Below are 27,949 nucleotides of genomic sequence, written 5' to 3'. Positions count from 1 at the left end.
TTGATAAAATCTTAAAAAAATATTTATCAATTCAAATGATGGTAAGTATAGTTTGGATATGGAATTGGTTTTTGAAATTAAGGGTATCTTCCTAGAAGACATTCTTTCTTATTGTTATTACCTGAAGGTCTGTTACAACTTATAAGAAATGTTACAGCAAACCAAACAGTGATGTTTTCAGAATGGCAGTAATACTCAGCATAAGTCCTGGTCACAGGAAACAGCAAAATTGGCGATTTACACAGCTATATTCTGTGCCACTCAGGGCATTCTCGAATTTGGGAATGTACCGGTAACTGAAGTCTCTAGCTTCAAGGAGTTTAAGATTTAGTGCAAGAAGCAGACTTGTGAAAGAAAACAAAATGCAACTTAGTGTGACTGGTGTTACGAAAAGCTAAATACCTGTGCTGGGAGCACAGGCAGGGCAAATACCTAACCCACTCTTGAGGGGGTCGGCGAGTTTTCACACTGGTGATGCTGTAACACGAATGTGTCAGGGCCAGTTGCTATTGCCAAGCACTATGCCAACAGGTAGCATACCTTTGAGAACTGTTATTCCTATCTCGCTTTTTACAGATGAGAAAACTGAGGACTAGATACTAAGGAATTTACTCAAGATCAGAGAGCCAAGGCTTGAGTTTCCTAGTACATCCAATTCCAAAGCCATGGCCCTAGTTACGGAAGCAGTGAGCTGGGCAAGATCAACCTGGAAGTGTGTTGACTCCCAGTGTCTCTGGAAGGGAGTCCAGCCAGGCTCATGCAGTTTGGCTTTGGTGAGATGACTCCAAGGAGAAACTAGGGGAAGCAGGGGCAGTTTACTCAGAGAATAGCTCAGTAATTTTGATTTGGAGGACAGAGGAACAAAGCTAGGCCGGAGAGTTCAATTCACCCCTACAGCTAGCAGGCGGGACTGGAAGGGGCCGGGTCTGGAGCTTTGTCTGCGGAGCTCAGTGGGCTCGCGGAAGGAGGAGGTGCCTGGGGAGGGCGGGCTGGGAAGCGGGCAGTGGGGGTTCGCGAGCGGGTGAGGAGAAGAGAGGGATCCCTGGGACTTTAACCTCCACTGTGGTGGAGAGAGTAGTGGGAAAGCGCAAGGAGGGAAGAAATACTGCCAGGGCGGGTAGAAATTTTCAAGAAGGAACATATTTGTGCGTGGTTTCGACAGACAAGGCATCAAAGGAAACCTATTTCCGGTCTTCGGTCCGCGGGGGCAGAGGCGCGCCCTCCCACCCTTGCGAGAGACTGCGCGGCGCCTGCGCCTGCGCGCAGCTGTACACACGCACACACTCTCACTGTGTCGTCTCTCTCTCTCCTCTCTCTCTCTCTCCTCTCTCTCTCTCTGTCTCTCTCCTCTCTCCCCTCTCTCCTCTCTCCCCTCTCTCTCCTCTCTCTCTCTCTCTCTCTCTCTCTCTCTCTCTCTCACGCTCTCTCTCTTCAAGCCCGCCTTTTCCGGCCGGCCCTTGTGGGCGTGGTGGCGCGGGCAAGATGGCGGCGCCCGGCACGGTGGTTCTTCCGGAGAAACCGAGGTAAGAGGGGCTGAGGGAGATCGGCCGGCCTGGAGAAGGGACGCCGCGGGCCGATCCTGGGCGTGGAGGTGGTGCAAGCAGGAGGGCAGGGGAGCTAGGCCCAGCAAGCGAGAGAGCGCGGCAGCCCGAGCCCCTCCGGGGATGCTTTGCGGACTGTCACGGACGTCCGTAGGCTTACGGAGGTGAGGAGGGGAACAGGTGGCGGGCCTCGGGACGCCTGCCATCTGGGCGTGGAAGGGCGAGGGGTGATGGTCAATGCTTGTTCTGTAATCAGAACACGGGGAGCAAGATTTCGGTCCGAGCACCCGAGCGGTTTTCTGTCACTGGGGACGGAGGGGAGGGGAGTTCAGGCAGACGGCGCTCCAGGGACGGCCGCTGACGCCGGACTGCTTGTCTCCTTCTTCCAGCCACAAGAAGTACAGGGCCGCCCTGAAGAAGGAGAAGCGCAAGAAACGTCGGCAGGAGCTCGCCAGACTGAGAGACTCAGGTAACGGACTCCTCAGCCTTTTTCTGGGTCTGAAATTGCTCTCCCCACCCGCTTCCTAACTTGCCGCAGTCTCCGAAGGATACAAAGTACTACTGTATCTGATAAGAGTTAGTGTCACTGCTACCTCCCGAGCAAAGTGATGTTAGACCCATGTCAGAAACCGTTACAGTATTAAACGGGGGAAAGTGGTGAATCATCACCCACTGATTATGTGTAACTATTGATGAATTATCTAATATTACAGGTACTAGCACATAATAAGTATTTGGTGAATATTTTTCTTTGCAAAACCAGTTGAGGATCTTAGACTCAAACTTGAGTAAAAGACCCTTTGTTGACTCAAATTTTTATTAATACATTATTGAAATATATAAGCATAAAAATAGTTACAAAACGTATGTAACTATAAAACAACGTATTTGCAGATGACAAGACCAAGTGAAATTACACATCCAGTAAAACATCCCATCTAGGTTTATGTGACGTTACTGATGATGGGAGACATGCTCACAGCATGAATATGGTACTGACTGGAGTTGGAAATGCTGCTGCTACTATTCCCTGTGCTTAGTTACCACTTTTTTTTCCTGTTAAAACATGTGGAACACTCATACTAGCTATGGTGTCATTTGTCTCTCACATGGCAGAATCTAACATTTCTATATTAAACCTGCCTGTTTAATATAATGAAATTAGTACTAGTAACTTAGTTATAAAATTATCTTAATTTCATATATAATTATATAATTTTTTTTTTCTTTTAGCAAGAGAGAGATAGATAGGGACAGACAGGAAGGGAGAGAGATGAGAAGCATCAACTCATAGTTGTGGCTCCTTAGTTTGTTGATTGCTTCCTCATATGTGCCTTAACTAGAGCGCACCAGCCAAGCCAGTGACCCCTTGCTCAAGCCAGCGACCTTTGGTTTCAAGTCTGTAACCTTTAGGCTCAAGCCAGTGACCATGGGGTCACATCTATGATCCCATGCTCAAGCCGGCAACCCTGAGCTCGAGCTGGATGAACCCACGTTCAAGCCAGCAACCTCGAGCTTTTGAACCTGGGTTCTCGGCGTCCCAGGTTGATGCTCTAGTCACTGCACCACCTCCTGGTCAGGCTAAAAAATGTATTTATATATAATTATAAATGCAGATGGAAGCTTTGAAAGCAGACTGAAGTACTTGGCTGCCATGGCTGCCATCCAGAACATCCAGGATATGCTCAAGTTCTCCTGACAATTCTTGAAGTTCCCAGACCGTGGCCTCAAGTAAGCATGATTCTGAGGCCTTGAGAAACATAGCCTTCGAAATTTTATTTACCGTTGTAGTTGCCTAGTAATTATTTTTGTGGCATTGCTTGGAATATTTAGAATGGAAGGAGCAGTATGTTTAACTGCAACCTTTGTTTGCATCTCTCTCAATTTTTTTGATTCATTCAAAACTGGTCCACTAGTCCACTAGAGGCAGGCCAAAGCTTCGAGGTAAAAAACCAAACAGATAGGATAGGTTGCAGTTACTGGTACTCTCAGCGGTCCCCTCCCCCCTCCAAGTTCTCAGCTACCTTTATTTGTTAACCTGTTTTCTTCTAACACTTTTTTTCCAACCTCTTTTTTTCTTTTCATTTTAAATTATGTCGCTGTTGTTTGTATGGCATTGATTTCTTTCCCCTTTGACTTTACAAAGTGCATTTGGAGTGAGATATTGTGGAAAGGCAAGTGTATCTTGTCCTTTGGCAGGTTCGTCAGCTGGAAGATGCAAGTCATAGATCTCTTCAGGATTCTATGGCTAATGGCAGATCTAATATTTAAGCACTTGTCTCTGGATTACTGCTCCTATTTTTGTCCACTTCAACTCAATTCTTTACTTAGTGGTTCTTTGTGAATACAGTAGCCTACCAAACACTGCTGTTCATTATAGCACACGTTGGATGGGTAACCATTACCCCCAGAGAGCTAGAATATACAGATGTTCTAAAGAATTACTATTAAGAGTGAGTTCACAAATGATTGATAGACATTTTTGGAATGTCGGCCTCTTGATTACAGGTAACCTCTCCTTATTTTAAAAACATTATATATTTTTTTATTTATTGATTTTAGAGAGAGAGAGGAAGGGAGTGAGAGAGAAAGAGAGAGGAACAATAGATCTGCTCCTGTATGTGCCCCAACGAGGGACTGAACTGGCAACCTCTGCACTTTAGGATGATGTTCTAACCAACCAAGCTATCCAGCCATGGCTCTCTTAATTTTACTTATTTTCATTTATTTGTTTATTATTTTTAGTTTTTAATTTTTATAGTCAGAAGCAGGGAGGCAGAGAGACAGACTCCTGCATGTGCCTGACTGGAATCCACCTGGCATGCCCACCAGGGGGCGATGCTCTGCCCGTTTGGGGCTATTGCTTCCTTGCAACCAGAGCCACTCTAGCACCTGAGGTGGAGGCCACGGAGCCATCCTCAGCACCCAGGCCAACTCGCTCCAATGGAGCCTTGGCTGCGGGAGGGGAAGAGAGAGACAGAGAGGAAGGAAGGGGGAAGGGTAGAGAAGCAGATGGGCGCCTCTCCTGTGTGCCCTGGCTGGGAATTGAACTCAGGACTTCCACAAGCCGGACTGATGCTCTACTACTGAGCCAACCAGCCAGGGTTTTTACTGACTTTTTAAATCTTAGTTGTTGAAAAATAAAATTTAGTTGCTTAAGAAAAGTAAATTATGGCCCTGCCAGTGGCTCAGTGGATAGAGCGTTGGCTCAGCATATGGACATCCAGGTTTGATTGCTAGTCAGGGCACACAGGAGGAGTGACCATCGGCTTCTTTGCTCCTCCCTCTCACCTTCTCCCTCTCTTCCCCACTTGCAGCCAGTTGCTTGATTGGTTCGAGCTTTGGCCTGGGGCATTGAGGATAGTTTGGCTGGTTTGAACCCCAGCCTCAGGCACTAAGGATAGCTTGGTTGATTCGAGAATAGGTTTCAGATGGGATTGCCTGGTGGATTCTGGTCGGGGCGCATGCAGGAATCTGCTTATCTTTCCTCTGCTCACTAAAAGAAAATAAATAAAAAATAAATTATCTAGAATGAAGTGAGCCTTTGGTTACACCTAAATTCAATATATGTGACAGACACAAAATCTTCCTTTAAGCCTGAGATTCCCTGTTATATTTCTTTAAGATCTCTTTAGTTTTCCTCATTTATTCCCTCAAATTTAATTCTGAGTTGGAAAGGATTTGTGTTTCCTATATTAAAATTTGTTTTCCCATGTTTTTATTTTGAAAACGTCTCAATGTACAAAAGGTTGAAAAAAATACTACCAGAAATATCCATGAACTGTTCACCTAGAAATGCCCATTGCTAACATTTTGCCTTACTTTCGCTCTCTATAGGTACATACGTGCACAGTTTTTCTGAATCCTTTGCATGTCAGTTGCTGATATCATGACCACTCACCCCTAAATACTTTAGCCTGCATCTCCTAAGAATAAGGACCACAATACTAAACTTTCACTCAAGTAAAGGAGCAAAAATTGAATATGATATATAGGCCATATTTAAATCTTGCTAAACCAAGAGTGATTATTTTGAAAAGGCCTGCATTTTGGATTAGTTTATTTTCTCCTCATTAGCTTCAGGTTACACTCTTATTTATTTATTTTTAAGTGAGAATAGGGAAGAGAGAGAGGAGACAGACTCCTGCATGCACCCTGACCGGAATCCACCTGGCAGCCCCCATCTGAGGCCGATATTCTGCCCATCTGGGGCCACTGGCCACCGAGCTATTTTTAGTGCCTGAGGTGGAGGCTACACGGAGCCATCTTCAGCACCTGGGCCAGTGCACTAGAACCAATCGAGCCATGGCTACAGGAGAGGAAGAGAGAGTGAGAGAGCGAAGGGGGAGAGAAGTAGGTGGTCGCTTCTCCTGTGTACCCTGACCGGGAATCGAACCTGGGACATCTACACACTGGGTTCTGCCACTGAACCAACCGGCCAGGGCCAGGTTACACTCTTTATGCCAAATTACTACAAAGCTGTATACCTTTCATTGCATACATTGTGGGAGAGAGGGGCATATAATGTCAAGTGGTTCCACTCATAGGATGCTAAGTGTGGTCAGTGTTACCAATCAGATGGCTCCACAGTAAAGAATAAACCCCCTGTAATTGGTACTCATTTGTTCTAATATTTTGAGATGGTGTAAATAAAGATCCTATCCCCAGCAAGCTTTCATCGAATTTTTTTTAGCATCTTTATCTATAGTTGCAAAGTAACGGCTTTTCTAATTGTCTTTCTACATTTCTTAGTCACCATTCTTCTGCAAAAATAGATGTTTCTTCCCACCCACCCCCCACCACCTTTTTGAGTATCACTGTGGAACCATCAATTTAATTTCGACATTTAATGTGTTATCAACTACGAATAGTGTTCCTTTTTGATGTTCACATTGTTTCACATATGGGTAGTTGGAGCATTATTATTAGGAAGGATCATACCATAAGTGTAAAGATTAAAGAATGTATATTTTTCTCCTGAATTATTGACTGAGGTTTTGTAATACTCAGATGGTTTAATAAAACATTGAAATTCCCTCAGGATTCTCACCGAGGACGGAGGAGGCAGAGGAGGAAACTGTTGTTGAACAAGAAGAGGAGACGCTGTTGGAGATAGAGAGGTCAGCACTGACTGAAGCACTTCTCATGAAGCCGGTTATTTCAGTTGAATATTGGGTCTTTACTATTGAATACCAGTTGGTCTTCTTTATAAAACCTTGTCCAAAACAGGTCTTATTAAATACCCTGGATAACCTGTTTAAGTCTCTAGCGGACAGAGACTAAAACTAGATGTTGTTTTTCTAAATGGGAGTCTTTTTTACTGTTGGTACTAATTCATAAATATTTTTGGGAAAAAAAGCCAAGTAATTAAGAAGTGTAGAAAGTGAAAGGACTTTTAATGAACTCAGCATACCCAAAGATAGTCACTGTTGAGAATGTAAGAAAGTAGCCTGACCTGTGGTGGCACAGTGGATAGAGTGTCTACCTGGAACGCTGCCGACACTGGGTTCAAAGCTCAAGGTCTTCAGCTTGAGCCCAGGGTCACTGGCTAGGTTGCCTGTCAGTTCCCTGGTCAAGGAAGGCACAGATGAGAAGCAATCAATGCACAACTAAGTAGAACAAGTTGATGCTTCTCTTTCCCCTTCCCTTCTCCCCATGCCTTCTTCCCTCTCCCCCTCCACCTCCTCTCTCTTTCCCTCTCTCTCCCTTTCCCTCTCCCCCTCCCCCTCTTTCTCCCTTCTCCCCCTCTCTTCCTCCTCTCCCCCTCCCCCTTCCTTCTCCCTTCTCCCTCTCCCCCTCCCTTCTCCCTCTCCCCCTCCCCCTTCTTCTCCCTTCTCCCCCTCCCCCTCCCTCTCTCTCTCCCCCTCCATCTCCCTCTCTCTCCCCCTCCACCTCCCTCTCTCTCCCTCTCCCTCCCCCCCCTTCCCCTTCCTTCTCCCTTCTCCTTCTCCCCCTCCCTTCTCTCTCTCCCCCTCCCCCTCCCAAGTATAAGAAAGGAGATGTACTGTATATGTATATTTCTCTAATAGAATGATATTTATACATACTTTTCTTTTTTGTTTTATTTTATATTTACTGATTTTAGAGAGAGAGAGAGAGAGAGGCACTGACATCAATGTGTTGTTCCACTTATTTATGCATTTACTGGTTGACTCCTGTATGTGCCCTGACTGGGGCTCAAGCCCACAACCTTGGTGTAATGGGACATCGCTCTAACTGACTAAGCTACCTAGTCAGGGCTATACATATTTTTTCTATAAATTGTTTTATTTGCTAAATATATAGGCTATTTATTTCAGTATTGATACAGAGATCTAATTCAACCATTTTAATAGCAATTTAGGTTACTCACTATTAAATAACATATACTTACTATGTACTATTACTTTACATTCAGGTTTTTTACTATTATATAAAAGGTTGCAATGACCATCCGTGACTATATATCCTTGGTAATTGTCCCATTATTTCCTTAGGAAAATGGCTGGAAATGAAGTGATTGGGGTCAAAGGATAAATACATGTACAGTGCAGATGGGCAGTGGGAAGGGCACCCCAGTTTGCACTCTAGCACCTGCAGTAGTCAGTCAGATGGGCAGTGGGAAGGGCACCCCAGTTTGCACTCTAGCACCTGCAGTAGTCAGTCAGATGTACATTTCTTGATTAGTGGGCTGAGTGTCTTTTTAGGCATTTTGTTACCTATTTGTAGATTGCTTACGTCTTGCATCTTTGTCTTTGGGGATTTTTTGTTTGTTTAAGCAGTGTTACTTGATTAAGGATATAAGCTCTTTATCTGTTATATATGTGCTATATATTTTTTCTCATTTGTCATCCGTCCTACCTTGGCCTACAGCATTGATCACCGCAATTAAATGTTCATGCTGTCAGCTTTCATCATGGTATCTGTTGTTTGTGTCTGACTTAAAAAGGCCTCCCCCATCCCAAGATGACAGAAATATTATGGGGTTTTTCTCTCATTCTATTTCAGGAGGTAGTTTTTATTTATTTGTTTGTCTGTTTAAGTTAAACACAGTAATGTGAATGTGCTTAATGCTACTTACTTGTATACTTAAAAAGGATTAAAATGGTAAATTTTACAGTATGTATTTTTATATTCTACCAAAGTAAAAAGTAAACATTTTTTGAAAGGAGAAAGAATTTTATAGACACTCTCTAGCTATTTGGTGTGTTTACTGGAAATATTGCTTTTTTTCTTATAATGAATTCCTGTTATCTACCTAAGCACATAAATAGGTGAAATCATCAAAGTGCCAGAAAGAAAAGCATGGAATAGTGATTGAAACATGGAGCGGCTCAGCCAGCTCTGCAGTCCAGTCCTGGCCCTGCTACCTACTAGTTGTGTTCAAGATGCTTAAGCTCTCTCCGCTTCAGTTTCCTTGCCTTAAATATAGAGATGAAGTCAATCATAGTACTTAGCTCTAGAATACTTAGATGAGGTGGGAAGTGCAGTCCTTGAGAGTGTTAGCAGATAGGAGGTGCCGTGATAACTCTGCTGCTGCTGCTTATACATTTTTGTTATGATGTTGTTACACAGTTGATGCTTGAACAGTGTGAGGGTTGAGGGCACTGACTTCCTGCAGTCAAAAATTCATGTACAATTTTGACATTTACAATGTGCCAGTCTCTACTATAGCTAAAGGACATGTTCCTGGAATCTGCAGTTGGCACTGGAATATATTTTCCCCATAGAATATTTGAAATTGTGGTTAGGTCCCCAGCGAGACATAAAACCTTATTTCAGTTCTAATGTCGCTGAAGAGATGTAGAACAGTTCTCATATTTCATTTCCCATTTCCAGGCTCAGTGGGGAAAATGCAATCTAGGTTCTAAACACCTGATTGGATAATAAACTTTTGAACTGTAACCCATCTTTAAATTAGAAACTTGTAATACTAGATGTTGGAGATACCATTTTAAGATAACATCACTGTTTATAATGCGTGATTTAAAAAAAAATCAACTAGACACCTGCTAATTTGTTTTTGTAACTTCTTGTCATCTTTCTTGAAACCTGTAGTTTTCTTTATTTTAAAGACATGATCATGATATAGTTTTATTTTCATTTCAACGATTTCAGTGCTTAGAGCAAACCACAGGCATCTCTTTTAACTGTAGGGCAGCAGTCTCAAGGTTTATGGCAGAAGATGCCAGTTTTCCCTAGCGCTGCAATCCTGCTATTGCCACTTAAAGTGCACAGGATAGAAAGGGCAAGACTTTCTGAATGTGAAAAGCTAGATGTGGCTTTGAAACTTGTTACTCATTTTATTGGCACCTAAACATCCCTATGGTCAGCCTCCAGGGAAAGTTGTGGTGTCACTGCTTTATGTAAAAGATAAGACAGTGCGAAATGTAGAAGGAACGATTTTAAACCGTTATCCTCTGGGAAGGTAGCTCCTGAACGTAGTGCTTCTCTCAGTTACTCACTTCTTCCAACCCTGTTACTCTCACTTAACTGTGGACTAGAAAATGCCTGGCAGGAGAGTGGAATCATTCCTGACATGTCATTTTTACTAGTGTGTGTGTATTTGTCGATTAATGCCCACTTCTTTTATTTGATTATGTTATCACACTGATAGGCAAAGATTACATGAGGAGTGGTTGCGGCGGGAGTGGAAGGCACAAGAAGAATTCAGAATAAAGAAGGAAAGACAAGAGACGGCTCGGAAGCGGCAAGCGGAACAGGAGGTACAGTATTAACCAGATAACTGCTTGACCAGTTAGTTAGCCACAACTCATTAAGAGTTATATAGCTCGAACTTAAAAAGATCCTATTCTCCGTTTTACCAGTGTTAGTAAAGCTTTTCATTTATTTGCCCCCCCATATATTAAATGTTTTAAAAAGTGAGTCTGAAAAAATATTGCTTTTCCTTCTTTTTCTCCCCCTGTAAAGAGAAAGTTAAAGGAAGAATGGGAAGAACAGCAGAAGAAAGAGAAAGAAGAAGAGAAGCAGAAGCTACAAGAGAAGAGAGAGAGAGAGGTGATTTCTGTCACAGGAGGATAAACGCACTGCGTGTCCTCTTAGTGAGCGGATGAGGCCAATGATGGGGTTGAGCACACACTATAGGCTAGCAGGGCCTGCCTGCCAGTTTCCCCTTCACAAAGAGCCATGTTTTTAGTAAAGTAGACACTGGAGTTTCCTTCTGGTGCTCTTCTTCTCATCTGTGCATTGGTGGATACCTGAATTAATATTTTCTTCAGCTTTACCCCTCTTACCCTTTTATGCTGGGGATTGGCAAACTTTAAAGGGCCAGAGCATAAATATTTTCAGTCCATATGGTCTCTGTTGCAAACACCCAGCTCTGGCCATGTGTTGTGAAAGTAGCCCTAGATAATCTGTAAATGAATGCTTGTGTCTGTGTTCCAATAAAACTTTATTGTTTTATTTATAAAAACTGGCAGTGGGCCCTGCTTTATACTATGTACCACTCTAGAGCAAATGGTGTTTTTCTGAGGTTCTATTGTATATGGGTTGATTTAGTTAGAGAAAAATATTTTGTATAGTTTCCACATTTACTTAATATATAAGAGAGTTAACTACTTATGACATGTCGGCAAGAATTAGTTCATTGAAAGAAATCAGGAACTCGATTATTGAGGAATTAAGGGAGTTTTTTGTTATTAAACCTTGACTTTCTTTTCAACTTGAGCTATAACAATTGTAGCTAACACATAGTTGCTCATTTAAAAACAATCTCTAAGGTTATCTGTACATATCTTCGTATCTTCAGGATTCTGAAAGATTGCTTTGATATGTCTTGTTGCTTTTCCTTAACAGTGTATTTATTGCAAAGATGTCAAAGCTTATCTTCTCTTGAATCATTCATCAGGATGTATCTTTTTTGTAATAATGCTGAGTTTAAATAGCATAAAATTAGGTAGTTAATCATTTTATCACGGGAAAAATGCATTCATTTCCATCCTTGTCAAGTTGTGGTAGAAGCGGTCTTTAGGACCGTTGTCCTTTGTGTCTGAGGCCCTCAGTCAGTTCCAGTGCCAGTTTTAGACACCCTTACTTGAGCACTGCTCTCCAGATAAGGCAAGACTGGGCTAGGTTTTTAGGGGCATAACGATTGTTTTGAATTTGTCCATTTTTAAATAGAGAGTAGTCAACTCCAATTTAGCAGTAGAATGTGCTTCAGTTGAGGTCTTTCTGGCATTAGAAACAAGTTAAAGTTTCTTTTAAGAGCTAAGGCTTTCGTTTCAGAGGAAGTGTGATGAGACGTTAAGGAGAAGTGGGTAAAATGAAGTCGATTCTAAGCATATGTGAGGGGATATGCTATCTGTGTTTTTGCTTCAGGGGTCCCCAAACTTTTTACACAGGGGGCCAGTTCACTGTCCCTCAGACCGTTGGAGGGCCGCCACATACAGTGCTCCTCTCACTGACCACCAATGAAAGAGGAGCCCCTTCCAGAAGTGCGGCGGAGGGCCGGATAAATGGCCTCAGGGGGCTGCATGTGGCCTGCAGGCCATAGTTTGGGGACGCCTGTCAGCTAGATATTCTCTACTGGATGGAGAAATAGCATCTGAAAAGACAGTCCCTTCTGTCATTGAGTTAGGTTTTTAGAGGGGAGCACCAGATGATAAGTAAGCAAAAAAACATAAAAACCCCAGTAAATCATTTTAAGTGCTGTAAGAGGCACTGGGGCATGGAAGTGCTTCTTTAGATTGCCTGGTCAAGGAAGACTTCTCCGAGGGTCCAGTGCATGAGCGACACCTGCGTGCAGAGAGAAGGGAGAAGGGGCCAGGCCCAGGGAAGAGGCTGAGCATGGAGCTGAAGGCAGGCCGGGTGCCTGAATCCTGGAGACCGAAGAGGAGAGGCGGGGAGGAGGTCAGGAGGGTGGGCAGGGGCATATCCTGTAAGGCCTCCTGGGTTGGAAGGAGGAGTTTGGGTTTTCTGTTAAATGTAATGGGAAGCCACTGAAGGATTTTTAAGCAGGAAGTGACTTGATCTAATTTATATCTTGAACAGATCATTCTTTTAACTTATGTATAAAGAACGAGGGCTCAGGTGAGGGATAGGGAGCCAGGTGAGCAAGCAGGCAGGAGTGGAAATGAGGTGACCGTTAGAAGGCAGCTGTTCCAGGTAGGACGTGGTGGTGGTCTGGATGAGGGCGGTGCTTGGTGCAGAGAAGTCCACCGGCTTGCAGTGTGTTGAGGCTCAGCAAACAGGATTCTAGCAGGTAGAGGGAGAGGAAACGAAGGAAGGGGAGCTAAAGCCATACACTGTAGGTTTCCAGTTGGAAATGAAGTGTGGCTGCTAGAGGGCTGGTAAGGAAGAATTGAGTTTTTGTTTGAACATTTAAGTTACCGAGGACCCTTACCTGACCAGGTGGAGTTAGCAAGTTAAGCAGCCAGACAGACAAGTCTTTTATGTAATGCTTTAAGGTGCTAGGGAGGAGAAGTCTGTTAACCATAATTTCTAAACTTGTTTAAATGCCAGTGAGGTCAGATCTACTGGCGTATTGAAGGAGTTCTTTTGCCTTAGTGAAAAGTTTGAGATTTTACATGAATCCTAATTACGACTGTTCATGTTATATTTTATCATCTGTTAAATGTTTATGGTGTTTCCAGTAGCATTGTGTGTTATAATATTTATAATACCTCATCATAAAAACTAGAACATGATATATATGCTCAAATATACTATTGATAAATATGCCTGTTACTATTATAAGATGATATTCTCACTCTTATGCAATCCGAGCCATTAAATGTCCTGTTTGAATAAAAACTCAACTGTATTTCCTTTGAAGTCTTTCCAGAAGATCTGGGCTGTAGAAAATAAATTAGAAAATGAAGCTTTGTGTATGTGTGGGTTGTTTAAAAATTGTTACACATGAGGTTCTTAAGGAGAGAAACCAGATGTCACTTACCTGACTCGCAGGTTTTCATTAGTCTATGTTTGCACCATTTGTAGGAGGCTGTGCAGAAGATGCTGGAGCGGGCTGAAAATGAGGTATTTTCAAAACCTTTTGTGAAGAAATTGAGACTGATGTGCATTTCTTTAAAAACAATACTTCCAGCAATGTTAATTTTGCTGTTGGCTGTTTAGATCCTGTCTGAAATACCTGGGATCACTTTTGTGGCTCAGTGATTTATGCAGCAACAAGAAGCACAAAAGTGATCGATCAACAAAGCAAATGTTATCGAATCACCCCTGTGGCCTGTAGTTGATTGTAGTCCGTAATATACAGAGGACAACAGCACGCACTCTTACCCGTCCCCCCACGGACTGTTTAACCCGCTTCAGAGTACCTCGATTTCTCTCAGTGGTTCCCTAACAAGTCTTGTGACGTTTTCAGTGTGGATGGACAAAGGGCCACCTTGGTGACTGCTTCTGGTTGCGGTCGTGATCCCTGATAATGAGCAATGACCGGGAGCCAAGCTCATGTCTCAGCACAATTGTTTGTCAAGTCTCAGTTGTGTGTTACAACTTAAGTGTGTATATTCTTAGAAGAATCCACCTTTATTTTTTGACCAAAATATTTGAATACATTTTAAACATTTAATTCTTCATAGATTTTTACACCACCAGTAAAGTCATGGTTATTTTCAACAGTTGGAAAATGTTGCCACATGGCAAAACCCAGAACCACCTACGGACTTAAGAATAATGGAGAAAGATCGAGCTAATTGTCCATTCTACAGTAAAACGGGAGCTTGCAGATTTGGAGATAGGTAACTAATTTTGCTTTACTGTATTAGAATTAAGTGCCTCGAAATGTTGAGGTTTGGGGTTGTTTTGGGGGGGCGACTCAGGCTTGAGTGTGAGGTGTTCACAGTCAGGCGTCAGCTCTCCCCAGCTCCCTGGCTGTTGGTTCTCTGCTCCCCCCACCCCCGCCATCCTGTTTGGGGGTGCTCTTGTGCATTCTTTCCACAGCTTTATGAAGACCGTTTGCTTCCGGTACTTACATTAGCCCACGTGGGACAACTTGGATGGGGATATCATCTATTTCAAGAGATCGGAGCAGCCTGGCTTTATGGTTTGAATGGCAAACACTGTGCACAAAAGAGGCTTTTAAAAATGGGCATGCCTACAGGGATAACTGAGAAAGACAGGCCCAAGTGAGTGGGGGAGCAGTGCTCTGCCTCACCCTTCTGTCTGCTCCTGTTCGGTTCGGGAGCAAGCACCTGGTTCCGAGACTGGCTTCAGCGGCTGTCCCTCTGGAAAAGTTCCTTACGATCTCTTTGCTCGTTTGCAGAATGCAGGTTACAATAAATAGTACCCCCTTGCCCTGGCTGGTTAGAGCGTAGTTGTGAGGCTCAAAAGTTGTGGGTTCGAGTCAGAGCACACAGGAACAAGTCAATGTTTCATCCTCCCCCTCTCCTTCCCCCTCCCCCTCCCCTTCCTCCTTCTTCTCTCCCCTCCCTCTCCCCCTCCTCCTCTCCCTCTTTTCCTTCCTCTCCCTCCTCTCCTTCCTCTCCTTCCTCTTCTTCCTCTCCTACCTCTCTCACACTCTCCCCTTTTCCCTCTCCCTCTCCCGCTCTCTCCCTCTCTCCTTTCTTCTCACTCTCAAATCAATAAATAAAATTTTAAGAAGTAGTCCCCCCTTAGAAGGGGCTCGTGAGGCTGCGCTGAGCGCCTGCAGGGAGAGCAGGCCGAGCAGTGCCCGGCGGAGGGCAGGCACTCAGGCACTCAGAGTCTGTGTCACTGTGGCCCGTATTCTCTGACACACTGATTCTGTGCCTCTTTTGCATCAGTGTTTTTGAAACGAGATCCATGTAGAAAACTGTTGATATCTTCATTTATTTAGCAAATATTTATTTATACCTACAATATGCCAGGCAATGGTAATTATTATAATTTGGCCTGTTTATGAATGAATAACTCAGGTAAATAATTCATAATAGTGAAGGAATCCATCCGAAGCAAAATCTGATTATTACTATGCATTCTGCAGAATAAAAGGTCTAATCATATCTCATTGTCCTATTAATTGTAAAAAGGGGTGTGAATAGGCAGTTTCACAGGTATCAATGAGAAACTGTTGTCTCTCGTGTTTATCTTATTTGTAAAATTATCCATGTCATTAGTTCATTTCCTTTTTGCAAACATGAACCTTCTCTATTTTTTTTCTTTTTAAATTTAAGCCTTACAGTTTTTAAGAACAGTGGTCCTCAACCCTGGATGTACAGTAGAGTCACCCAGAAAGCTTTAAACAAAATTTATGTCCTACCTCAAACTGAGTAAATAAGAGTCTGCGACTTGGGGAGCCTTGTGTTTGAAATGTCATCAGGTGTTTCTAATGTGCCCCAGAATTGAGAGACACTAATGTAGGGTGTGTAACTGCTATTATACATATTTTCTAATAGGATTATGTATATGTGCCCAGGAGATCTAAGAAAGGACTCACAAGATTTGATCAACAGTGAAAGCTTCCTCTTGGGGAACTGGGAACTAATAAAACTTTATTTCCCTTTGTAGTTTTGCAAGTGTTTTCCAAATGTATGCTCAGTTTCATCAAGAAATAGTAATAGTGATTGATGTAAAACACCCCTCACCAAAGAACAAAAATGTATAGTGATTTCCTTTGAAAGACAACTGAGGCTCGATATGAGTTCACATTTGTGTGGGTAGTTGAACCACATTGCATTTAAGGTTTCCCACTGCAGGATTCCTCATTGATGATATCTAACATTTCCTTGAATTTTAGGTCTTGTGGTTATCTGCTTCTGGATTCTCCTTCTGTTGGACAGAAGGCAGAAGGGGAGATGTCCTAAACAGTTTCAGGGAATCAGTTGACAGTGATTATTTGCGGAACAGGGAATGGCCTGTCAGGCTCTCAAAACTCACCTGAGAGTCATTTCAAAGAAATACTGACAGTGGTTAGATTAGTTTGTGAATATTTCTTAATATTTTGATAGGCATATGAAATGTCACCATCAAAGCTATCAAAAAGTAGGAGAGTGATTTGGATATTTCCATTGTTCAAGTGACAAGTTGTGAAGTCAAATTATATGAAGTTAGCAGTTAAAAAATCCAGCACTAACCTTCAGACAAAAACACTGTGCCCCGTTTGCACTTAGCCACCGGGACGCCCTCCACATCACACAGCTGTTCTTTTCTGTCGAGGCTTGTCACATCACCAAACGCTTCCACAGCCTAAGGACTTCTTTGCTGGGTTGTTTTTGTAATTGGCAGAGTTCAATTCTAGTACCTTTCTGGAACTGATATTTTTTGGAGTCACAGCTTTAAGGGGAGTTATTGTTTTCTCCCAAAAGGACATAATTACTGATGAAAACTAAAACTTATTTACTGGAGTAATTATTTATAGCTCACCTATTTCCAGAAGTGATTTAAAGAAAACTCAGTCTTCTGCAGTGAGTTTAATAAAATAAAGGAAATTGCAATCAAGGATGGGAGGAGAGAGTGGGCTGTGAATATGCAGTGCATTGGGCCCTCAATCGGAATCTTTCCTAGGCAGATGATGAACTATATAGTTCTCACCAAAAAGAAAGAATGAGTGATAGCTCTGGAAAGACAAAGAATTTCCTGATATCAGATTCAAAATGTTTCTCCCATGAAATACTATATAAAGATATTGAGTTGGAAGGTTGACTTTGATAAATGTTTTGTTAACAGTTGCATATGTAATTTTCATGAGAATGTTTCTTACAGAGACCCTCAATAAATGTTTGCAGCCTAACTGCAATCTGTGTGTGTGTGTGTGAGAGAGAGAGAGAGAGAGAGAGAGGGAGAGAGAGAGAGGACAATAGTGGTGGGCACCTGGTGTGTTCCCGTGAACAGAGAAAAAGAGGTGGGAGTCGGTTTGCTTTACCTGAGGGGACATTTGGAGACCCACACCATTTTTGGCTATCCTTGGGGTGGTAAGGTAATGTTTAAGAATGTAATCTCGTGGCAGTGTTACTTGATTCAAGTATCTGAGTAATGGGTACATAGCATGTCCTAAACAAGGGTTTCTCAAACATGGCTGACCTTCAGGACCAGGTGCAGAGTTACTTTGAAAATATAGGTCCCCCACTTTTTGAACTCTAAACAGATGGTCTGGGGAAGTGGTCGGCAAACTCATTAGTCAACAGAGCCAAATATCAACAGTATAATGATTGAAATTTCTTTTGGGAGCCAAAATTTTTAAACTATATAGGTAGGTACATTGTTATTAACTTACTTAGGGTACTCCTGAGCTGGCCAAAGAACTGCGTGTGGCTTGCGAGCCGCGGTGTGTCGACCGCTGGGACTCTGGGGCATGACGTAAGAAATCTCAGTTTTCCCCGCATGATTTTTAGCCTCACACAGGCTTGGTTCCACAGCATTAGCTTGCCTTCCCAACTCTCTTGTCTTAGCTGACTTTCTGGTAGGAGTTGTAGGGCTGGCCTTGACTGTACTCGGATTGTATGGCCTGTCTGCAGGCCAAGGGGGAATTTTCCCTCGATGGGAACTCTGATTCTGTTCCAGAACTCACAAATGCTCATTTGACACCCTAGCAACTAGAGCCAGTTCCATTTAGATGTAATAAGCCTGTGGGTGGAGTGGTGACCTTGTTCAATTGGTTTCTTGTGTAATTCTCTGCATACGCTTCATGCTTGTAAAATTCTGATTCGCTGCCAGTCCTGCCAACCAGGATGGATCCTCGCACTCGTTCTGTCAGTAACTACTTGGGAAGCCGGATCGCATCACAGGGTCCCTAACTGAAGAATCTAGGAGACTCCTTTGGAAAATGGAGAGTTTCACATTAACAAGCACTGATTGCACGTTTCTGAGCTGGGCACTGTGTGGGGGCATTCTGTGTGCAGTTATCCCACTATAGTTCTCACTAGATAGTGTACAGATTTGTATTACAACATGGAAAGTGAGTATGAATTAAACAGTCACTTCAGGGCTCTTATTTTTGCCAGCATGTGCTTAGGTTTTCAACAGTTTTTTTTCCTATGTTCTGGGGATATTTTTCCCCCCTAAAAATTCTGTCCTAATCAATTTTTTAAACTAGAAACCTAATCAGGAGAATTTTGATAATTTGGAATCTTGAACTACATATTTTCCCCCTCATTTTATTTTAGGAGAAGGGGTAAATAAGAAAATTAAACCCCAAATATTTTTTTTAAATTACTCGGGGGTGGCCTGGTCCAGTTTACACTGTGAAAAGAAAATTGTTCTTCGTAATGGTTAGCTTCCTTCAATTAAATAAAAATCAATTACATACCATCCTATATAATGAATGGACCATAGTGCACTGCAGGTTAACTCAGATCCATTGGGTCCTCTTACCTACCAGCCATGTGACTTGGGTAAGTGTGCTGCCCTAGGCCTCAACTTCCTTCTTTGCGAAGTGGGGGATATACTAGCCCCAGCTGTCTTAACGAGTTGCAAGGATCAGAGTTCAAAATATGCAAATGTCATGAAATCTATGAAATGCTATGCGTGTATGAGATCGAAATACTCTTAGCTGGAAACTCTTAGATTACCCTATTCTCTGAGCATAGGCTTAGTTGAAGACTGTATAGAACCATGACTGTAACGCTCTCACCTTCCTCCAATGTCTCACATAGGGTATCTGAATGGGAAATGAACTTGGAGGTAATTGCCAGCTTGACACTTGAATGAGGGTCAATATGTTGGTCAGCTTTAGAACAGTTTTTCTTAAGTGTTGGAATTTGATGTCTGATTGGATTTCATTATCTTACAATTAAGTCGAAACATCCAAGTTACTTACATCTCTATCTTTAAAGCAAACTCTTTATGTGTCATTTCTAACTACTGAACTATTGAATTTAAATGTTTCTTTCATATGCAGGTGTTCACGCAAACACAACTTCCCGATGTCCAGCCCCACCCTTCTTATCAGAAGCATGTTTACGACGTTTGGAATGGAGCAGTGCAGAAGGGATGACTACGACCCCGATGCCAGCCTGGAGTACAGTGAAGAGGAGACCTACCAGCAGTTCCTGGACTTCTATGAGGATGTGCTCCCTGAGTTCAAGAATGTGGGGAAGGTGATCCAGTTCAAGGTGGGCATGCGCAGTGAGCCTGAAGGAGGGGATTGGTACCCATCCCACTGAAGTCCCCGGTGGGACGACAGAGCTAGGGCACTTCTGCCTGGGTGGGGGCGTGTGTGATGGTGCAATGCCTGGCACGGTGTTGGCCACCCAGGCACTTGGTGAATGGTACTTCCTTCTCTTGGTAGAGGTACTGCATGAACTCAGGTACTAGCATGAAAGTTCCAGGGTACCAGGGACTAGACAGGAAAGGCTCTCTCATCTTTTCAGTGCCTTTGTGGTCTAACCCTTCCCGGGTGAGTATCTGTGGAAGGTCGCTATAGACAACTCTCCCAGCTCTCGGGTAGAGACCGCCCATGACGGAGAATGCACTCCCTCCCTCTGTTGTGGGTCTCACCTAGGGCTGCATTGTACACAGTGTAACGCCCCTCCATCTTCACTTACTCCACTTAAGAAGTTTGTTGTTATGTCGTTGCAGTGTGTTGCCTAGTGCCATCCTAGGTGCCTGTACTTCTTCTGGAGCTGCCCTAGAATTTACATCATGAGTCCTTTTTTTTTACATTGTTTCTTTTTGTCATTGGATAATTTTCAATACTGAACATACAATTCCCAAAGTCATGGTTTGTGGTGCAGCGTATGGGATAAAAAAGAGGCATTCAGATTGCACGGAATTATTCTAACACACTCCTTGAGGCACGAGTACAGTCAGATGTGATAACCATTGCTCGCAGGACCCAGTAGTTGAATCCTAGCACAGTGATGCCTCCTACTTTGTGATTTGATCAGATCCAATACTGAATGATTCTGTTATATAAGAGCAAGGAACATGTCTGATAATTTGCAAAAGCATGGGAGTAGAGCTGTTTTCAGCTCAGTGGAAGTTACACTTCGAACAGCCAAGAACAGAGCAAGTGCTAACCAGTAGCGCTCATGAAATTCAAGGCTATCCTTCTTTCTACCAATTTCAAGATTAAAAAAATATATTTTTAAAATTTCTTTCCCCCTTGCCTCTTATTTCTGATGTATATGCCTTACTGTCTTCATACTCTCTGCCTGGCCACATGCAGTGGTGCCACATTAGTGTGATTTGAATAGGCCTGCATTCTGGAACATGTCACCTTACCTCTCCTGGCCTGCCCTCATCCTGAAAGTGAAGGGATTTCACAACATCAGCAATTTCCCTCGCAGGGCCCCTGCATTATACTGCTTCAGGAAGTTAGTAGTGGGGCCACTTTCAAAACTTCAGGCCAGTTAGTGGAAATCACCATTACCTGCGATAGGCCACCTGCTAACCACTAACCACGATGTATTTTTTTCTTTTGTTTAGAATCCTGTCAGCCAAGCTTATGCTAATCACATTGGTAGTTATAAATGGAAAGCTCTTTGTTTAGGACATTTTTAGAAGGAAAATTTCCAAAACACCAAATTTATCATGGAAAATTAATAACGGGTACTTGGAAACCACTGGCTTCAGTGATCTCTGAGGTGCCTGGCATAGCTGACCTGGCCTTCTGGAGTGTAAACTTTTGGTTCATATGGATGCTGCCGCTTTTGGGGGTATGTGTGACTGTGTATGTGTGTATGTGTATTTATGTTTGGAATGTAAAGGCTACGCCCAGCCTCGGGATAGCGCTTATGTATGGGATGGAGCATAGGATGGAAGAACTTCAACTGGATCTTTAATGTTTTCCATATTTCAACATTCTCAGTCTAAAAGGAAAATGTTCATGTTAGGGCTGGGTGGGGCATAGAGAAGCTGATTCCTGTTCTCTGCATTTTTATGCATATGTAGAACAGTTCGTATCTGGGGGGAAAGGAGCTTCATGAACAGGGATCAGATATTTGAGGCCTGCAATACCGCTGTGTGCTGAAGTATACCTTAAATAGACATGAGAGTGGGGTAGTGCCTCGATTTTGGAATCTCGATCATAACTACTTTTGGTAGTGTTGAAATGAACAAAGTGCATTGATGACTGAAGGGCTTCTTTTCCTTGTTTTTTTTAATTTTATTATTTTTTTTATAATGATAGAATTCTTTATTGCTCCATAGGTCAGTTGCAACTTGGAACCTCACCTAAGGGGCAATGTATATGTTCAATACCAATCGTAAGTATTCGGAACCTAAAATGTCTTCCTATTTTGTCACAGTGTAATGTTGTGATTGTGTGGATGTCTGAGATTCTTTCCACACTGAACATACAGCTTTCATGGTATTTGTAAAATGTAAATATTAAGAGCTGATATAGAAATAAAGAACGGATTTGAGAATAATACCTTTGGATTTCATTCTTTCTATAATTACATAGTTTTGAATCTTTTATATAAAGTTATTTTTTACTTAAATAATTTTAATAATTAAAATGCAAATGGAAAGGGAGAACTAGAAGAGATAATAGAAAAGTATAAATCAAAAGAGCCAGCAGTTGGAGCAGCAGGTAATCTGAGCGTGCAGTTAGTGTATCATTTCTGCTCATTAAGCCTGGGCCATGCGTGGCTAATACGTTAATTAACCATTGGAAGAAGAACAGCAGTCTGAGCTGAGAGACAGTGAGCTCGACAGTGGAAAACGCTTCTGCATTTTTAATGGTCCAATCTTTTGGTTTAAGAACCTTACCTGTGATTGTCATCCTTTCAGATGTTCCTAAGATTAGTGCAACGTCACTCTCTTTCGACCGTAGAAGTACATTAAAGAAAGAAAATTTCCTCTCTTCCAGTTAATAATACCTGGGATAAAAACAGCAGTTGATTGGGGGCAGGTGGGGGGAGAAGGTTTGACTCAAACCAGTTTCCATGCATCAGAACCTCGCAGAGGGTTAGTAAAAAGGGTTCCTGAGTAAATCGTGAGTTTCAGGAGCTGAAGGTTCTAATGAGTAGTCCCTCAGTAATACAAAAGCAGTGAGCTTGGTGGTCCGACAATCAACCGATAAAAGGGTTAATGAACAACAGGGTTAATCTACGTACTGGAGCGTTACTGTAAAGTGTATCCTTTAATTTGTGGTTTAAAGGGAAGAAGAGTGCCAGGCGGCCCTTTCTCTGTTTAACGGACGGTGGTATGCAGGACGGCAGCTTCAGTGCGAATTCTGCCCAGTGACCCGGTGGAAAATGGCAATTTGTGGTAAAATACAACATGACGATTTTCCCCCAGTTGTCCCACTGGTACATAAAGGGACATTCTTAGTGAAAAACAATCCTTTGAAGAGGTGAAGCATAGCTTTCACCTGCCACAGTAGATGAACCAAGATCATTACATAAATCAGTGCTTTTCAACCACTGGTCCATGCACCTGTCCGCTGGAAATTTTGCACCGGTCCATGAAAGAGTTAACGACCCCGATATTGTATGAAGATTATAGATCCAATATCTTAGTCGAATTTGCTTATGTTCATGGTGATTTCTGCCTTAGTGGTCCCTGAAATCTATGTTCACCAGTCCCCAAGTATAAAAAGGTTGAAAACCACTGATAGAAAGGACATGACATTTTACCTCTGTAACAGACCTTGTGCGTCTCCATGCATGAGATGAATGAGGTCACAAGGTATTGGTGACAGAGTTCGGGCTAGAATTGGGTCTTCTCATCCTGTCCTGGGCTCTGTGTCTGATCCTATTGGAAGCCTGAGAAACCACCTTGGCGTGTCCCAGTTTCAGAGATGTTTGCTATTCATTCACTCCCCTCACGTGAGCTATATTGTTTTCCCCATCTTTATTCCTAATCGATCTCTGCCACCTAAAACATTATCTGTACATTCCCTGCCTTACTTGAAATACATGTTTTTGTATCGGAGTTGATTCTAGCTGTAGGATGTGGTTGAGGGCGCATTTAGACTGACTCATCGGCAGTGGCCCCAAATCAGGAAATGAGTCAGTCCTTTGAGTAGCCAGCAAGTTTCATGGCCTTTTCTTTTTGATTTCTATTGGATGGGCTTAGCCAAACTTACTGCTAAGGTACCGGAAACAAAGAGATGGAGCTCTCTATGCCTTAGGGGAGCACATCCCTGACCCGTTACTTTTCTTTGCTTCACACTTGCCTGCTTATCACCTCCTATTTAAACATCTGTAATTTATAAAGTCTGAATCTTTGGCAACCTTATCTTAATGGATGCTGTCACTTAAATACCATGTATTGAAAAGAATAGAAAAAGATTTTGAAATTCCTTGCTTTGGAAAACCAGAAGAACCATTACCCCTTACTTTATCTTCAGAGGCTTGGAGGCTGGAAGAAATGGAATTGTTTTCTCCATGAAGGCCGTCACTTTTGTCAGTTCCTGGCAATCCAGTGTGATTTCAGTGAGGTGCCTCTGAGTGTGGCTTTGACCCCCCCCTCCCCAAAGCAGGAGACTAGGTCACCTTGTTTTCCCCCTCAAAATAACATCTTGGTTATTTTTCGTGGTAACTAATGATGTTGAGCATTTTTTATGTCCTTGTTATTGGCCATTTGTGTATCTTTGGAGAGATGTCTATTCAGATCTTTTGGCCATTTTTAATGAGGTTAAATGTCTTTTTATTATTGAGTTGTAGGAGTTCATGATTTATTCTATAGACAAGTCCCTTTGCAAATATTTTCTCCCATTATATGTTTTGTCTTTTCACTTTGATGGTTTCCTTTGAAAACAGAAGTTTTTATTTGATGAAGTTCCGTATATCTGTTTTTTTCTGTTTTTGCTTGTGCTTTTGTTGTCATATTTAACAATCTGTTGCTTAGTCGAATGTCATGAATATTTTACTTGTATGTTTGCTTCAGAGTTTTAGTTTCATGTCTTACATTTAGGACTGATCCATTTTGACTTTCTTTTTGTATATAGTCTGTGGTATAGAGCTATTTCTCTTTTAACTGTTTTACATATTTGGGGAATTTACTGCTTTTTTTTTTTTGAGAGAGAGAGAGACAGGAAGGGAGAGAGGGTGAGAAGCAGCAGCTCCTAGTTGCTTTCACTTTAATTGTATATTGATTGCTTCTCATTTGTGCTTGACTGGAGCTGAGCCAGTGTCCTCTTGGCTTACGCCGTTGACCTTTGGCTTTTCACTCTGGCAGGCTTTGGGGTCATGTGGACCATGATTCCCCATGCCCACCTCAAACCGACAACCCTGACTGACAAGCCTGTGCTCAGAGCCCGTGTCCTCAGTGTTCCAGGCTCACACTCGATCCACTGCGCCACCACTGGACAGGCGGGAAATTACTGCTTTTAAAAAAGTTTGAAAACCCCAAAAGGATCTCTAAGTTGTTCAAATATAGTGTGTCTGTAAAGTCATGGTGCACTTTTGACTGGTCACAGGAAAGCAACAAAAGGATAGAAATGTGGAATCTGCACCAAATAAAAGGAAAACTCTCCCAGTTTCATACCTATTCAGTGCAGTTCGATGTGGGCTCACGCACAGATTTTTTAGGGCTCCTTAGGTGGCTATCCCATAAAGCCTCTACAGACTCGTCACTGACTGATGGCCTACCAGAACGGGGTTTCTCCACCAAACTGCTGGTTTCCTTCAACTTCTTATCCCTCCGAGTAATGTTATTCCTATGTGGGGGTGCTTCGTTATAAATGCGCCGATATTCACGTTGCACTTTGGTCACGGATTCGAATTTAGCGAGCCACAGAACACATTGAACTTTCCTCTGTACCGTCCACATCTCGACTGGCATGGCCGTGGACTGCTCCACTGTATACACGGTGTTACGTCATCATCTGCACATGCACATATGCTGCCACATCATCCTACAGAAACTGGGAGGGTTTTCCTTTTATTTGGTGCAGATTTCACATTTCTATTGTCTTTTGTTGCTTTCCTGTGTCTGGTCAAAAGTGCACCATGACTTTACGGACACACTGTAGATTTCACCCTTGAAAATAATCAATATTAAAAGAACTTTGTAAATTTAAAACCATTAGGCTAATGTTTACCATTTTCTTCTTGAAGTATTAAGTAGGGATCTACATTGTCAATGAGTGTGATGGTGAAACCCTAGAAAAAATTGTGGTCAATGCGTGTTCAGTCGCACTCCCCAATGTAATCTAGTACAGGAACGGGGTATCCTGGCTAACTCAGGCTTCTGATTTGTTAACTATTCACGGTTCCATTGTTAGAGCACTTGAACATATTTAAAATTCTGCGAACCAAAACTGTGACATCAATTTATATAAACCCTTTTAAAATAATACACAGAAGACAACAGTTCTGTCACCCCAAACATGAGAAATGTAATTTCTAAGAAGGCTGAAGTGCTAACAATAAATGATACTTTCTCACTGTGCCACTGCAGGCTTATTTGAAATACAACAGTGCCCACGAGGAAAGCACTGCAACTTTCTTCATGTGTTCAGAAATCCCAACAATGAATTCTGGGAAGCGAACAGGGACATCTACCTTTCTCCAGACCGGTCCGGCTCTTCCTTTGGGAAGAGCTCAGATAGGAGAGAGCGGCTGGGACACCATGACGAGTACCATGGCAGACGCAGGAGGAGGAGAAGCCCCAGTCCGTCTCGCTCCTACAAACGGAACGGGGAGACAGAGAGGAGAAAGAAGAGTAGCCACAGGGGGAAGAAATCTCACAAACACAGGGCAAAAAGTCGTGAGAGGCACACTTCTCGAAGTAGAGAAAGAAAAAGGGACCGAAGCAGGGGCCGGCGCAGCCAGAGCAGGAGCCGCCAGAGCTGGAGCCGGAGCCGGAGTAGGAGCCGGAGCAGGAGCCGGAGCAGGAGCCGGAGCCAAAGCCGAAGCCGGAGCCGAAGCCGAAGTCGGAGCCCCTCTAGGTCCAGGAGTCATGGCGGGAGGAGGTCAGGTAGTAGGGACAGAACTATTCATAGTCCCAAATCCAAATAAATCAGTCTTGTTTTCAAATGATTGCATACCTTATTTATTATGGTCGCTACATACCTGGATAAGAGGGTTCTGAGTTTAAATGGATTAGCAGGTCTGGCAGAACCTTATGTCATCTCGAACTCTATTTAAAAATACTTAACTAGTTTCAACCTAATAAATATAGTTTAAAAAAACAACAACCTTACTCTCTGATCATTTTTATGTGCCTGTTTTAGAAAACCTAAAATGTGTAAATATCTATGAATATTACTTGTAATCCTAACCCTTAAAGATAACCAGTTAACACTGGAGCATTACTTTAGTCTATTTTCGTTTTATGGGTGTGTACACATTTTTTACACAAAGACCATATATGGCTGCAGTCGAATGTGCTTTTTTTCCACACAAAACGTCATATTTCTTCAAGCTGTGTTCTTAATATTATTTTACTTACTGAATAGTGTGGATCTATCAATTTATTCCTCTATATCCCTCTTGTGATTCGATTTTAACTTTTACACTATTAAAGAATCCTGTGCTATAAATGAACAATCCTGTGGTGGATTTCCTTTCATAAATTTCTGATCATTTCCGTAGGATAAATTATATCAAGAGATAAGAATACTGAAGTATTTCCAAATTGGCTTTCCAGAAATACTACAAAAAACTATCAATAAATTTTACTGTTCCCACCCCATTACTTTTCTCTTTGCCAATTTGGTAAATTTTGTCTGTAAATGTTTATTTCTGCATGCATTGGCGAAGTCACTTTTTTCTGTATTTAATGGCCATTAAATTTGGGTGTTTGCCCCGTAATAATCTCTTTGATTTCTCGACATGCAATAGTTAAACAGCTTTTTTTTTTTACTTTAAAATTCACTCTGTGTTAAAGTACTAAAGGATAGTCAATTTTCCCCCTTCCTTCTACCCCATATTTGTAGTTCCTCCTCAGGTAGAGGCTTTTCTGTTAGGGTGTTCATCTTTTTACTAGTGTATTGGAGAGTTGTTTATATACAGGCAAATTGTATTTTTGTCATTTTAAAGAAAATCAGGGTCATTGCTACTGAATATACCTAGTGTTGAAAACTCTATTTAAAAAAACGTAAGGCAAAATATTCTTCTTCTATTTCAGATCATAAAAAAATGTGCTCTTATGCTTCCTCGTTCATTTTTATTTTGAGTAACCTTTCCATTGACATCCTGGGGATCTTGAGTATATGGCATTTGGCGCCTTGAGATTTGGAGATAGGGACTTAAGGATACACAAAGTAGTGAAGTTAACAGAAAGGGAGTAGAGATTTCCTAAAGATTGGGACTTCTGAGCAGTATCTGTTAGAAGAAAGTATGTGGTTGAGAATACATTTTACTTGAAAAACTGATTTGTTCCAGACTTTAAATGCCTTCTTTACCCTAAAAATGATTGTTTTTCTGTAATTATCTACAACATTCACTAATGCCGATTGTCACTGAATTCAGTATTTTTCAATATTTTTCTAAATGCCGCCTAGTTATACACAATTAAAGTTGGTATTCCAAACTGAAATCTGTAGTAGGCCATGGAAGGGAAAACGTCATGGAGGATAAACACCAGCTTGTGCTTAAAGGTTATTATGAGATGTTGGTGACTTTTCCAAGTATTTA

General features: G+C 42.2%; 1 protein-coding gene across 2 annotated transcripts; it reads left to right on the top strand.

The window, feature by feature from the left end:
- Positions 1-1,013: 1,013 nt before the first annotated feature.
- Positions 1,014-26,838, top strand: ZRSR2 (zinc finger CCCH-type, RNA binding motif and serine/arginine rich 2). 2 transcript variants are annotated; one of them, XM_066249198.1, is made up of 11 exons: positions 1,014-1,523; positions 1,931-2,010; positions 6,583-6,661; positions 10,138-10,246; positions 10,452-10,538; positions 13,479-13,517; positions 14,121-14,239; positions 19,315-19,528; positions 21,567-21,622; positions 22,522-22,631; positions 25,770-26,838. In XM_066249198.1, the coding sequence occupies exons 1-11, from the start codon at positions 1,483-1,485 to the stop codon at positions 26,327-26,329; spliced, it is 1,494 nt and encodes a 497-aa protein (XP_066105295.1). In that variant the 5' UTR covers positions 1,014-1,482; the 3' UTR covers positions 26,330-26,838. The 2 variants fall into 2 exon arrangements, with proteins under 2 accessions (XP_066105295.1, XP_066105296.1); XM_066249199.1 differs by lacking the exon at positions 1,014-1,523 and adding an exon at positions 1,533-1,705.
- The last annotated feature ends 1,111 nt before the right edge of the window (positions 26,839-27,949 follow it).

Source organism: Saccopteryx bilineata, chromosome X (genome assembly GCF_036850765.1).
Source record: "Saccopteryx bilineata isolate mSacBil1 chromosome X, mSacBil1_pri_phased_curated, whole genome shotgun sequence".
Taxonomy (NCBI): Eukaryota; Metazoa; Chordata; class Mammalia; order Chiroptera; family Emballonuridae; genus Saccopteryx; species Saccopteryx bilineata.
Note: the sequence above shows the minus strand (reverse complement) of the source record. Positions and strands in the feature narration are given on the sequence as shown.

What these genes read in the sequence shown, in the direction of transcription:
- ZRSR2 (XM_066249198.1), top strand. Translation starts at nt 1,483, where the DNA reads ATGGCGGCGCCCGGCACGGTGGTTCTTCCGGAGAAACCGAG. An exon ending in CGCCAGACTGAGAGACTCAG is followed by an intron (nt 2,011 to 6,582) that starts GTAACGGACTCC and finishes AAATTCCCTCAG; the next exon opens with GATTCTCACCGAGGACGGAG. An exon ending in GTGGAAAATGGCAATTTGTG is followed by an intron (nt 22,632 to 25,769) that starts GTAAAATACAAC and finishes GTGCCACTGCAG; the next exon opens with GCTTATTTGAAATACAACAG.